This window comes from Neospora caninum, chromosome V (assembly GCF_000208865.1).
Source record: "Neospora caninum Liverpool complete genome, chromosome V".
Taxonomy (NCBI): Eukaryota; Apicomplexa; class Conoidasida; order Eucoccidiorida; family Sarcocystidae; genus Neospora; species Neospora caninum.
In genome coordinates this window covers 2267983-2280973 of record NC_018391.1, presented here as the reverse complement: position 1 = coordinate 2280973, position 12991 = coordinate 2267983, and the positions used below count along the sequence as shown (strand labels likewise).

The window sequence follows — 12991 nt, the reverse complement described above, 5'->3', positions numbered from 1 at the left end:
CTGATATCCCCGGGCCCACGATGACGCGTTACTACTGGTTCCCACCAATCCACTCGCCGACAGCGACGCCAGCCTCATCTGCTGCTTGACAAAAGGATGCACGGTTTATCTGCTCTTCTTGCTCAACCGTTCGGCTGTAATCGTCCGGAATGCAGCCTTTCAAGCTGTAATCTACCCCGCCTGCCTGAGGACGAAAAATCTGCAAATCCACGTTCCCATCCCCAAGTGTAGAGGTGTTCAGATCTGTCCTTCCTGCCCCTGCACCCTCCTGACCGCCGCACCGTAACTGGTCGTAAAAATACAAGTCTTTAATTGCAAAGTCTGCCGGCGATACCGAGCTCCGACATCCGTTCTCCACTGCATCAGAAGGTGGCGGAAGCAGTCCACCCTCTTCGGCGGTCTGGTCTCCCCTATCTACGCCACTTTGCGGACCCGACACATGAAGAACTGACATCATCTTGGAATCAGAAGCACCGGCAGACTGAAGGGAGTGGAATTCGCGTGAACCTGAAGTGGCTGAATCAAAACGGTCAGCCAATTCGAAACCACAACTCATGTTCCCATCTACTCTCGCCACCTTCTCCGAACTCGGCCCGACCTCTCTTCTGCCCGGTGACACCACGCCCGCTTCCACGTCCTGTGTTTTGGGATGAACAAAAACGGAAGAAGTACTGGAAACGTCTCTCAACACAGCGTGGTTGTCACCGCTGAACGAGCCTTCAGCCGAGAGCCCACTGTCATACCTCCCACCTACAATTGCTTGCCCATCAGTCTCCCACGTCATCGCGTCGTCCTCATCCCCCTCGAAATTCTGCGCTCGACTTCTTTTCTTCCCCCTTCTCACTCGAGCAGGCCTCGCTCTTGCCCTCAACTGCATAGTTGACTGGCTTTCTGTTTCATCTACGTCTCCTCCTACCGCCAGAGGCTGTGTCTGCCTCGCCCACTGGGCTGCTCGTAGTTCGCCTTCGTGCTTCACATAACCCTCGAAGTCAAACTGCCCCTTCAGTCCTTGTGGTTGTTGCGTCAGGCGTTCACCCAATAACTGTCCATGATGAGACACGGGCTGACTCTCTTCCTCTGGCAGCAAGCTTGGCAACTGGACAGGCTCACCGCACGCAAGGCCTTCCGGCGTTTTTTGGTTTGACGGGGCTTCACCGTTTCTGAAGTCGCCACTCTCCCCGCTCTCTATCCGGCCTTCAGATATTCCATGGCTGTATATTCCGTTCCTGTCCTCTAGACCCCACTCTTTCATTCCTTTGCCGTCTGTCTCACTAACGAAGTGTCCTTCGTTTATCTCGCGAGGTTCCTCACCAAATTCAGCTCTAGCACCTCGATCTTGGAATTCTCTTTGAAGATGCCATGTCATGGTATCAGGATGTTCTTCCTCCTCCTCTTCGTCGTCCTCTTGAACATCCTCATCTTGTTCTGCCTTCGCGACTCTGCAGCCGCCTGCTTTTGTCCTAGATCTGTTGCTTTTTCGTCCTTTTCGGCGGCGACGGCTCTCTTTGGCACACCATAATTCATCCCTTCCGCTTCCTCCTCTTCCACTACCCCCTAGGCCTCCTTTTGGAATACGGAGGCCTCCAGCTTTGTATGCCATCGAGACTTTCAATGCAAAGCTCCACATGCCCAGCTCGTATGCCAGGCGGAACAAGTCTGTCAAAGTGAGAAACTTCAGTTGTCCGCATGTGCCGGCCTGCATGCAACGCAACAGCGAAGAAACAGCATTATTTATATTTTCTTGGACAGAGCATTCGGTCATTCCCTGAAACATCGCAAGGTCAGTTTGTAGTGGCTTAGCTCGAATCAAGGCATGTGTGTATGGGCGTCTGGCCAGTCTCCAGGCAGTCTCTGAGAATGTTGGCTATCCGTCGTCCCCACACCCTACAACCCACTTTAACATTAATTGGTCCATTTGAACTCTTCTTCTGGTATATCCGAATATATTCAGCCCCGAATCCACCGACGTTTGAAATCGTCGACGCACGTTACACCCGCGATTTCCGCCAATGATCCGCTACTCTGATTGCGGTGACCTACCTCCATCTTTTCTCGCACAGCGATCAACAGTAGTTTACGACCTAGATCGCCAACCGGGAACTTCACACCCGGATAGTATTCTCTTCTAATCTCGCCCGTGTCCATAGCATCCAGAGAGGTACGGTCAATTTCGAGAGCCAATGCCTCTAGATCGTATGTCTGACCATACAGCTGTTGCACTGTGGCCCGAGGTGCGCCTCGAATGCACCTGTTTCCCTTCGTGAGCTCCGTGATGCACCGATCCCCCCCTTCAGATCCCTCACCCCCCTCCGAATGGGAATCACCGGAATCACTGCTGCTGCTGGTCCCAGTCGTCCTACTTGGCAGAACACAAGATTCGTCAGGAGCTGCAAGTGAACCATTGCAGCTGGCGTCTGCTAAAGTTCCAGGTGAAGATGTTGCTGTGGAGTTTCCCGTCGGCGGGACCAGAGAAGAGGAAGATCTGAAAACACTGCTGCCCGCAGGGGAGACCCCGTTCTGCTTTCCTTCTGCAGTAGCTGGAGACACCTCATCACCCGCAACTCCACGATGGATGGCACAGCCATTATCTGACGGCACTGATGATGCTGGCGAAACAGCTTCAGAGTGTGCTGCTGAAAAGTATGCATCAGTCGTCAGTGACATCACTCCCGAATCCGACAGAGCTGCAAACGCACAGCACACGGGTTCTGTCAGTAATAATCAACAGCATGCGCGGATTAACTTGCGGAGCTGGTTTAATGAACATTCATCTTCCACCGGTAGCTTGTTGGCAACAAAGGCACTGGCACAAGACGCTCTCCTGTTGTCACTGTCAAACGCTTCGGAATGACTTCGTGTGCTTCGTCCAGCTGTCCTCTGCTGCCGAAGCACTATCTCAGCTGCTGGCTGATCTATGTCATTTTCGGAAGAAAGTGCATGCTTGCCAGAAGCTGGCACGGTGAATATCAAGAGACGGCGACGCCGGCACATTTGCGATAACCTTACTGCTACGCACACGAGATAACTACATCTCCTTACCTCTGGCATGATCGTCTCGAGTCCCTGGTACAGCGCCTTCGCTGGTGCCTTCGGTGTCACGTTGATCAAAACACAGTGTGTTTTTACACGCGCCTTCATGTTGTTCTGCACCAAACCAGTCACCGGACCAATGGTAGGCCGTCCCTAAATACGGCGTCCCCGCAGGCGGCTGATATTGTCCAGTGCTTGGTTCCCACTTTCTTTGCATCTCGGAACTATGGCCTTGATGTGGGTACACCACACGATATTGTTCCGGTGCCACATGCAAGGGCGTGCCCCCCTGCCAAAGACCAAGGCAGTCAGTCGGGACGTTACCCCCAGTCGTCCTGTGTTGAGCATCTGCTCTATCCATGGGTATTCGCTGATCAGATGAGCAATAGAAGCTTTCGCCGCGTCCCGCTTGCGAACCAGAGCCTCCTGCCCTACACGACTGTGATGTCTGTGACACTCGTTCACCGAAACGAGATCCCGAGCTTTGCAAGGCAACAGAAGTTCCTGTTTGGCTTATCAAGTTCTCCATGCTGGCTGTTGTTGTCGAGCAGGAGTCCGCAACAGGGAAGGATGCACTCGGCATTGTACTCATCGACGAAGAGCCTGTCTCGGATTCCGCCGCCTGAAGGACCGGCGGACCCTGCGTTATGAATGTAGGCGGACCACCCTGTACGGACACAAACCCTCATCATGCAATCACTATCAACTGGACAGCCTGGCAAATGCACCACTTGCACGTTCACCGACAACACAGCGTAACACACGTTCCCGTGACCACGCTCTACACAAGCTACCGGGTAGCAGGCGCAACGACCGGCAGCTGGGGTCGCCGTACAGCGCCTCTAAACACTCTCTAACTGCAAAGTCGGACCCATATACAAAACTAATTCCTGACCTCACCGCTGACAGCATCTAATTCACTTAACGCAAATCTGTGCCTTATATAACTCAAGTGCCAAGCAGGTACATAGCCGATGTTTTCGCAGCCAGCGGCTAAACCTAAGTGGAGTATGTCAAACGCGTAGTCTTACCTCCTCCAGTTGACCAGATCCATAAGCAGCGGGATCGTCTGTCTTCGAAAACATCAGCAGAGGCTGGTCCGAATTGGTTGAATCAGTTCGGCGAAAACTATGTCCACGTGATGGTCGATCACCGCAGCTGCTACCCGTTCCGGAACGGTCTAACTCATGCCGCCGCCCGGACGTATTAGTTAATAGGTCCACGCCCGCGACTGCCGGATCAGCACCAAACGCATCTCTGCCGGAAATGTCTCCCGTCGCAGGATTGCCTCCCTGGCTGTCTAAGAGAAACGGAATCCCCGAATGAACGAACATGTCGCGCGACATGTCGCGCGTTCCGTTGTAGTCGCCAGAGCCTTTCGACGACAGTGAAGGAAACCTAGACGGAAGCTGGTCCGCTTGGCCGTGCGAGTTCGCTCGAGCGATCAAGTTCGCCATCGTGGGATCGAAAGACAAAGACCCGAACCCATTACCATTTTGGCCATGATGAGGCGGAAGAAAACTGTCGTACGAGCAGCGGCGCCCCAACATCTTGCAGATAAAGCTGGTGCTACGCACACCGAATTACTGAAGACGCGGATTTGTCAGCTCCCCCTCCACAAGAGGCCTTCGGAGACAGGACGAGGCACGAAAGTACCTACACAGAATCAAGCTGGAGACAAACTCCCCCCAACCAGCACCCCAGTGGAACTGTTAGTTGAAGAAACTGCAATACAACTGCCAAGATTCATGTCACCGGCGAGGTGTTCGGGAAGAAACAGTCCCTACGCCTGTCTCGACCTGTCGCTGTCTCCACAGCAGCCGGTGCACAGAGAAGTCAGGACACCTGGCAGCCGACACCACAAGCGGATCCAAGAAGCTCGATCGTTGAGAAACCGTAACGTGTGGATCGGCATCTGAGGAAGCTCCCACAGGGTGGGTTCCCTGGCAGGGAAAAGCCACTAGCGACAGCGTCGCTCCGAGCGTTAGAGATGCTGATCCCTCCCACAGTAGTCAGTGTTCGAAATGAACACCTATTACTGTTCGATGCTGCTTTGAACACACAGACGCCAAATGCGCAGATGCAAAATGCTCTGAGAGACAATCGACCACGGACGGAACATCTGCTTACAAAGTCCCTTACAAACAGCAGCTAGCAGGTTTCGCGGTACCTGCATAAACCGATTCTAGCAGACGGCATTCGGGTCTTCACCCCCTGAAAACTCCGCCGTGCGAGTGTGGATAGCTCCCTGTCCGCTTCATGCAACGTTTTTGCAGGTAAAAACGGTGGGAAGGACCGAATCTCACGCAAGTGAGCCTGGCTGACGCCTACCAGAAATTAGAAAAACCTCTCGCCAGCCGGATTGAGTTACAACTCGAAACCGATACTGGTTTCCCCCTACGGACAAAAAACAAGGCGCAACCTGCCAGCAACACCACACCCCCTTTGTTCTCCAAAAAAACGTTGTCGGTACTCAAAGCACTTCAAAGAACAGTCAAAAAGATCACCCGCAAACATCTAAACAACGATGAAGACCGGGGCCCTGTAGAGGAGAACCGCACCAGATCCACAAACCAGCCTGAAGGAGGGACTCATTTACGCTGCAACGCCCCCCCGACAGCGAGATCCGACTCCTAAACCGTGCAAAACGATGAAGCAAATAAAAACCAAAGAAGAAAAACAAGTGAAAAGGCCGAGTTCTGTTGCCGGGACGTGCCGATCAGAACGACTGTCCACTGGTCCGCGAACGGACTGTCCGGCAGGCAGGCTACGTTTACTTTTATGTTTGCCCAAAGCGTGCGATAGCATTCAATCGTGGCAGTCGTACGCCACGAAGACACGGCACAAAGAAACGAAAAAACAGATTGAGTTTTTCGATTCAGGAACCTGACTGGCTCTGGCGCAGCGGGCACGGCTTGGCTTACCTTCCCTCATGCAGCCGGCCATCCTAAAACGGTTTCCTGCTGCCCGCAGTTTCCCAAGGGATTTCCAGCTTCACTCCCCACCGTTTCTCACCATAAAATGATTACGACAGCAGAGAAGAATTTCACCAGATTTGTAGAGTAGAACAGACACAGCTTAGCCCGAACGCAAAAAAACAAGTCTCCCCGAAAAACACCCAAGAACGTTCGCCAAACCTTTTCGGTATGGCCAACCCCGCTAACGGTCCTCTGCCGTGGTCCATTAGAGTTGAGTGTAGTCACCCCGACAAACCCGCCACCCCTCCATCGAATAATGTTCAAGCGCTGGCCCAAGTATAGGTCGCGTTTCCAGCTGCATGATCACAGGCAGTCCGATTTCAAGGTGCTCATTCGCGCGACCTGCTGTGTCGTAGCAAGTGCACCCACAAGAGCGTTTCTATCATCGACACAGCTGGTTCGCTAGTGCGTGCGAGAACGGGCAGACTGCGCTGCGGGCGACCAAGTGACCGGACTCGCATAAATACCGATGGCAGCACCACGTCCACCTTCCACTGCGCGTCGCGACACCCCCGTGGAAGCAAAACCTGGCCATCCTACGAGAATCTGCCGCATGCGGCCGGAGCGCACCATAGGCCGGTTCCAGTGGTTGCCAGTGTGGCGCTTCTTCCACCTGCGCAGACCGTACCACTTCGGTGACCTGTTCCCGTGGTGGCGCGGCCGCCACAGGAAACCGGGTCCACCCCTGCCAACTTCTCCGAGCATGCAGTGGCTAGCCGAAGCTCAAAAATAGAGGCCGGTCGACCAATGGACAGCGTCGCACCCAGGCAGTCTGCCCTCCGCCCCCGTTGCTCTCCCTCAGTGGCCGCTGCGGGGAATAGCGCTACCCCCACGGAGCACACTTGTCGCAAGGCGTCCTTCTCACGCAGTCGTTGCAATTAATTCTGCTATTGAGCCAGTGGAGTTCGGTGAAGTCTCGTGAGGGCCATATAGAGCGGACCCCGAGCGATGTGCTCGAGTGCAAAAAAGTGGATAGCGTGAGATAGCCTCAAACAGACGATCTTGCATTGGGCAGTAGAGACAGCCGGCGGTGAAGGGGAAGATGAGAATGCAACGGCCGCCAGCTGAAAGGAGAGCCACGCTGCTGCCCGTGGCAATCGTTCTTGGGAGCTGGCGTTTCTATCCAATCTCTTAGGCACACTGTATGCGCCCGCTTTCTCGCGGGGCGCGCGCAAACGCGTTTCCGGCGTTTGAGGTCGCAAGCTGCTGATGGGAAAAACTGTTCTGCTCTGTCGAACAGCGGTGTATTCGTCATGGCGCGTAAACTGCACTATCGTGAAGAGGACAGACTTGTACGTTGCCTCAGTATCGACCTCTGTTGGATTCGCTCAGTTTTGAGGAGTGGTCATACCACGCCTATTGCGACAGGCGCCCACACCCTGTTGAGCAGGCACGTACCTGGGAACCGAGAAATAACAGCTTTGGTATATCTGTGAGTTGGCGGTTTCTATACTGGCCCACCGAAAAGCATATTCGGGCTGAATGCTTTAGTGGATTCTTCACTAACATCCGCGTCTTGTTTCTCACCCAAATAAGCCAGTTCGCCACGGCACAACTACCCCACCCCAGCCCGCTACTCGTCTAAGCGACGAGTCCACCAGGTTGACGAGCAGCCGCTATTACCTTCTTGCAACCTCTGCTGAAGGGTAACTACCGTTGTTTATGTGGGTCAGCATCCGCGCCGGCCTACCAATTCCACTGTTTGGTTAGTACGTCGTTGGGGCTCCGTACATGGCTCGCATCGCCATCACTTTGGTGACTGACTACCTTATCGTGCATCGCGTGAATTTACGGCCACATGCAACACCCACGTGTGGCACATGTTCACCGGAGAACTGATGGCAGTGAACAGATCAAGTCGTCCGTTTCCTAAAAATTGACACTCTGGAGCTACTCGTACCACCATTTGCGATACTCTCTACAGCGTCAAACCTGCTGCATTGGAAAAGCCCGTCTGAACCGTCCAGCCACACACGCGTGTATCCCTCGCGCCAATACGGCCGTTTCTGGAGAGGTAACAGCGTAGCAGCGTCGTCCTCTTCTCCCTCACAGTCTGCCGGGACTTCGACTGGGGGTTCGTTCGCTCGATACGTCGCGCTGGGCACACCAGGCACGTCTGCGCTAGTTGGCTGTACACCTCGCCCATCCTCTTCTCCCTCGATCTGTGTTGCCCATATCGCGGATGGACATCGCCGCTCTGTTTCGTCTTCCTGCTCCTGCCGGATCTCACTGCGCCTCTCGCTCGAGGCTGTTCTCGGTGCCCCCTTTTGTACCGCACTCTTTTCAAAAAAACTCGCCGCGCCTGGAGCACTGCTACGGAGGTTGCATCTGGAAAGCTCAGCATCCCTGTCTAAGCTATGACTACTGACTACAGCAAGTTCTTGGTCGCACCCTGCCTCTGTTTCGGCTCGTCGTTGCCGCTTGTGTCCCGCGGGGGCTGGCGCCGACTTCCCGTCAACAGCGTCTGAGTCACGTAAACACGTTGCCTTCCCGCAGAACTCTACGCCCTCTGGCAGGTGCACACTGGCAGGCAAGCGCATGCCCCAGGTCTCCGCCCTGCGCAGGAAATACAGAACGACAGCAAGCACGACTACAGTACGGAAAACACCCTACACGGCCTCTGTATTATGGAGCATGATGGCAGAACTGCATGGATGTGAGCATACGCAAAAAACGTGTATGATGGCTTTCACGCTAGATCACGCTTACCTGCAAGGGACACATGGGTACATAGAAACACAGGTGCTCCGCAACTACTCGCGTCACTGCATTCCCGACACCACCATTGCTCTCTGACCTGCATGACCTTTTCACCTAACCCACGTGGGGTTGCGATGGAGAGAAATGGGGTGGGCTGTTGCGTAACACATTAGCAGTAGGAACACGTGAATCACGGCTATGAATTCGGAGCGGAACACATCTACGGAAAAGCGTGAGTCGTGGGACCACCCACCAGGAACTTTCAAGTTGCAGCCCCAGAAGGATCTGTTCTCTCAGACAGGACGACTAAATCACGAAATCACTACCGAGTCGCAAACCAAACCGTAAGCTGCTGGCAACCCACCCCCCGGTAAATTCACAGACTCTCCCAACGACGTCGGCGCTCCAGAAAACAGTCGATCGCAGGAGATGGTTACCCGCGGCGCAGGTGGGACGCAGCAGAGAAGAAAGAACCAGGAAAAAGAAAAGTCGGCAGTGCATGCTGAAAGCAACAGGGCCCAGCTGCGGGGCTCAAACCGGCCGAAGCGCCAACGTTTCCTGGGGACTTACGGTTTGCCGACGAGGCCGAACTCGGCGTGGCCAATCAGAAGGTAATCCTCGACTCCGGTCTGTTTCATCTCTTTCCACTCATCTGTAAACCCTTCATCTTTCTCGCATCTCTTTCGTGAACTCAAGCAAGACGGCAGGTCGCGGGGGGGGTGAACGGCAGCTGGGCGTTCAGTGCGGTCTTGGAGTCGTGCACAGCCGCTGCTCCCTGGACTTCTTCCAGCGTCCTCTCGCTCCGTTCTTCCCTCGTCTCCCTCGGCCTGTGAACGGGGAAGAACACTCTGCTTCTCCCCCCTCCACGGCACCCCCTCAACCCGAGAAAAGTTTCTAAATGTGCTTGTCCAGTCGATGTTGAACGGCATCCAGGAGCAAATGCAGATGTGCGGCAAATAGGTGGCGAGGATGTCCCGGAAATCTCCAAACACGACTCGACTGTAGACACATGTGAGATCTTGTCGAGCCTCACTCGCCACGTACGAGTACCACATTCCCTTCCCAGGACAGCTCCTCTCTTTCTCCTGTAGAGTCTCTGGACCGCCTGGTTCACCTTGCGACGCGAAACGTCTACCATCGGAGCGACACATCTCGCCGGTCCTCTTCCCTTTCGCGGACACGCGCGCCTCACCCGACGAACCGGGAGAAGGCGGAAACGAAAAAGAAGAAGGCGAAGATGAACAGGAAGGAAGACAACAGGAAGAGGTGGCCACGGTTTGAGGCGGGTGTCGATCGAGTAGCACGTCTAGCGCCGTAGTGATGTGGCGGGCCAGAAGCCCCGTACCAGCCCCCACTTCAAGAATTCGAAGAGGAGACGGCGCACGCCGGCGCTGTCGCCCAGGCGCCTCTGCCGTTCCAGACCTTGCCTGGAGTGTCTTTTCCTGTTCCTCGCTTCCGTTATGCGCGGAAGGACCGCCTGCGCTTTCGTGGCCGTTTTCGACGACTTCCACAGCGCCGATTCTCTGGCAAATCCGCCGATGCAGATAGGTAGCGAGAAGATTAACAAGCTCCTCCCTGCACACACACACATAAAAACGAGTAGAAGCAAGCCGGGAAAAGACGACGAAATTCCACGGGTATGTGAATTGTGCATTCCACTTGTTTTCCTCTCAAACCTACGAAAACCCTGTCTGTCGACCGAAGGACCGGAACAGCCACTGCCGACTATCGCTCCCGGTCTGTGCAAATGTCCGCCTTTCTACAAGGCGCCCCCTTATTCCCGCCATCCGACTTGCGCATGGATATGCTAACCAGCCGTCTCTCGCCACCACGACGTCCCAACGGAGAGCCCTCCCCGTGCTCCTGGCGAATGCAGTAGAGAACGAAAGATAGGGGTGAAAGAGGGTCAACGGACAACGCAGAAATGTCGCACACGGCCACAGAGAAAAACGGTTGGGCTACAGCAGTGGTGTGCTGCTGAAAAGATGGAATCTCCGAAACGGAATAGACACACGTACGTGTACACCTCGTAGAACGGGAAGGAAGGTGGATTCGCGCAGAACCACCACCAGGCGTCGTCCGGAGTGACCGCTGTCCCTTTGGCGTCTTCCAGAGTCTCCTCTGTTTCCTGAATGTGACTCCTTTGCTCGGCGTCGCTGTCTCTTCCCTGTTCATCTTGTCTCTCTTCTTCACATGGCCGTTCGCGTTCTTCGCCGTCATTGCCGCATCCATCTTGTTCCTCTTTCGAGTCTCCACAGGCTCCACTCCCGTTCGTCTCGGCCTTGTGGAGATCCGCCTGAATCGCTGCAAGCACTTCTTGGTATTTCGGAAGGTGTAGGGCCTCGCGCATGCGTTGAAACAGAGAGGCCATTGAGGGGTACGCGCCTCGGATCTTCCGTTCCTTGCTTTCGCTAGCCTTTCGCCTCCTCTCCTCGCCAACCGCTGTCTCCTTGGGGCCCTCCATTTTCGCGCCCTCCCTTTTTTCACACTCTCCCGTTCTCTACTTCTGTTCTCCTCTTCTTCGTCATTTCCTCGTTCCGTTCCTCAGTTGATTCCCTTGTGCACAGCGATGGAAACTCCTCCGGATGTTCCCCGGCGCGTCTCGTGCTAGCGACTCAAGAAAACAAGAGGTCACAAGCATACGGCTTCATCGGTTTGCTAGTTCATTTCTGCTCGATGAGATGGCCATCCGCGCCTACTGAGAAAAGGGAGGCTCACGCTGTTTGGTCTCCTCCGGGTCTACTTTCTCAGCTCGGCTTCCGTTCCTCAAAGTCGGAAAGGCTGCGTTCGCCAAACCCCATGCATCCACATCTGCTTCTCGCGCTATTACACACAATTGCAAGCTGACACACATATATATGTATATATATGGATAGTTGGATATTAGAATATAGCTGCAGCCATGAGTAAGATCGAACAGGGACACGCGTCGAGCACGGGAAAGAGGAAACGACAAGCGAGCAGGGGGATAGATAGAATGGCAGCCAACTAAGGAGGCCGGAGGAAAAGGCGTTTGCAGATCAAGTGGAAATGGAAGGGAAGGTCGTGCAAGGAAGGAAAATTCCTCGAAAGACGGTAAGCGACAAAACACGCACTGAGCGGCTGCATGCACACCAGCCTCGGTGTCTTGACTCTCAGCCGTACATTCTGCATGCATGCGCAGTTGCGCCTCGAGCACGTCACACGGGTAAGAGGGTTCGTACATGTTTGGAAAACTCAGGACAGAGAGACTACAACAGGATAAAAGGAACTTGTCGCGGCTTAGAGGGGAAGCGTCATTCGGCGGCCGCATTTCTCTACGGTCCGAGCACCCGGCGCTGCACACCGGTTTGCTACAGAAGAGGTGTGTAAAAAAGAACAGCAAGGAAGGGGAAACAAGCAAGACAAAAGAGACAAAAAAGATCAACGGCTAGTTGTCGGCGCAGAATTCAGTAGGGAATTGGGCTCGTTAACCGAGGCGGAACTCTTGACTCTCTATTTCTCCTCATCGTAGCGGGGTCAACGCGCAGCAACGGCAGGCCTTCTTTCGCGGGCCACCTCTGTGGATCTGCATGCACATGACTGCCCAACGCATGAACATCTATTTGTAGATTTTCGTATGCACGTGACCGTTTGCTCTGAAGGGATGGAATGGCCCGAGGGTGTCCGTACACTTCGCAGTGGCGGAAACTCCCCAGACGTTACAGACACCTGTACGGCACCAAGGTACAGCTGCTGAGAGAGTCGGCGTTTCTTTTTCTGGGTATACAGGGTCTTCGCAGTGAACTGATATAAATCTGTTCATGCCTCCATCTTTGGAGGAGACGGCACACACGCGCGTCCTGCACAACGCAGTGCCTGCTCACCAACTGCAGGCCCGCCCACTTTCAAAATCGCCTGTTGATCCTCTTCAACGCGATAAGCCAGCGCAGAGCGCTTTCTTGCACACAGAAGAGCCTCAAAAAACAGCCCCTGTCTCTCGCGTCCACCTACGCATTTGCGGCGACTTCGGCTCGACGCTGTTCGCCGCAGCGGAAACAGCGGGAGCCGAGCGACTCTCTGTGTCGAGCATAGAGAACCCCGACACAGCTCCACGGGGAACGACGGGACAGCGGCTTCAGGCGCCAGCACACCGTCAGAGATGCCTGTGTTTTTGCTCCAGCTACGAGTTTGCAAACGCGTTTCCAGGCGGTTGTTAAATCGCCACTAAACCGGGACCGCCTTCGGTCGCTGAAGAGCGCGGCTCAGTGCATCCCAGTTACCAATCGCATGATCCGCGAGGGAAAACAACTAAGCGTGGGGCA

General features: G+C 54.6%; 2 protein-coding genes across 2 annotated transcripts; both read right to left on the bottom strand.

Annotated features, from left to right (window-relative positions):
- Positions 1-31: 31 nt before the first annotated feature.
- NCLIV_014940 (conserved hypothetical protein) lies at positions 32-4364 on the bottom strand (the record flags this gene model as incomplete). Its single annotated transcript, XM_003881683.1, has 4 exons — positions 32-1696; positions 2041-2684; positions 3040-3697; positions 4062-4364. The coding sequence occupies 4 exons, from the start codon at positions 4362-4364 to the stop codon at positions 32-34; spliced, it is 3270 nt and encodes a 1089-aa protein (XP_003881732.1).
- A 4253-nt stretch (positions 4365-8617) lies between these two features.
- NCLIV_014930 (conserved hypothetical protein) lies at positions 8618-11172 on the bottom strand (the record flags this gene model as incomplete). The annotated part of the gene is made up of 4 exons (XM_003881682.1): positions 8618-8654; positions 9279-9360; positions 10054-10283; positions 10727-11172. The coding sequence occupies 4 exons, from the start codon at positions 11170-11172 to the stop codon at positions 8618-8620; spliced, it is 795 nt and encodes a 264-aa protein (XP_003881731.1).
- Between the last annotated feature and the right edge of the window lie 1819 nt (positions 11173-12991).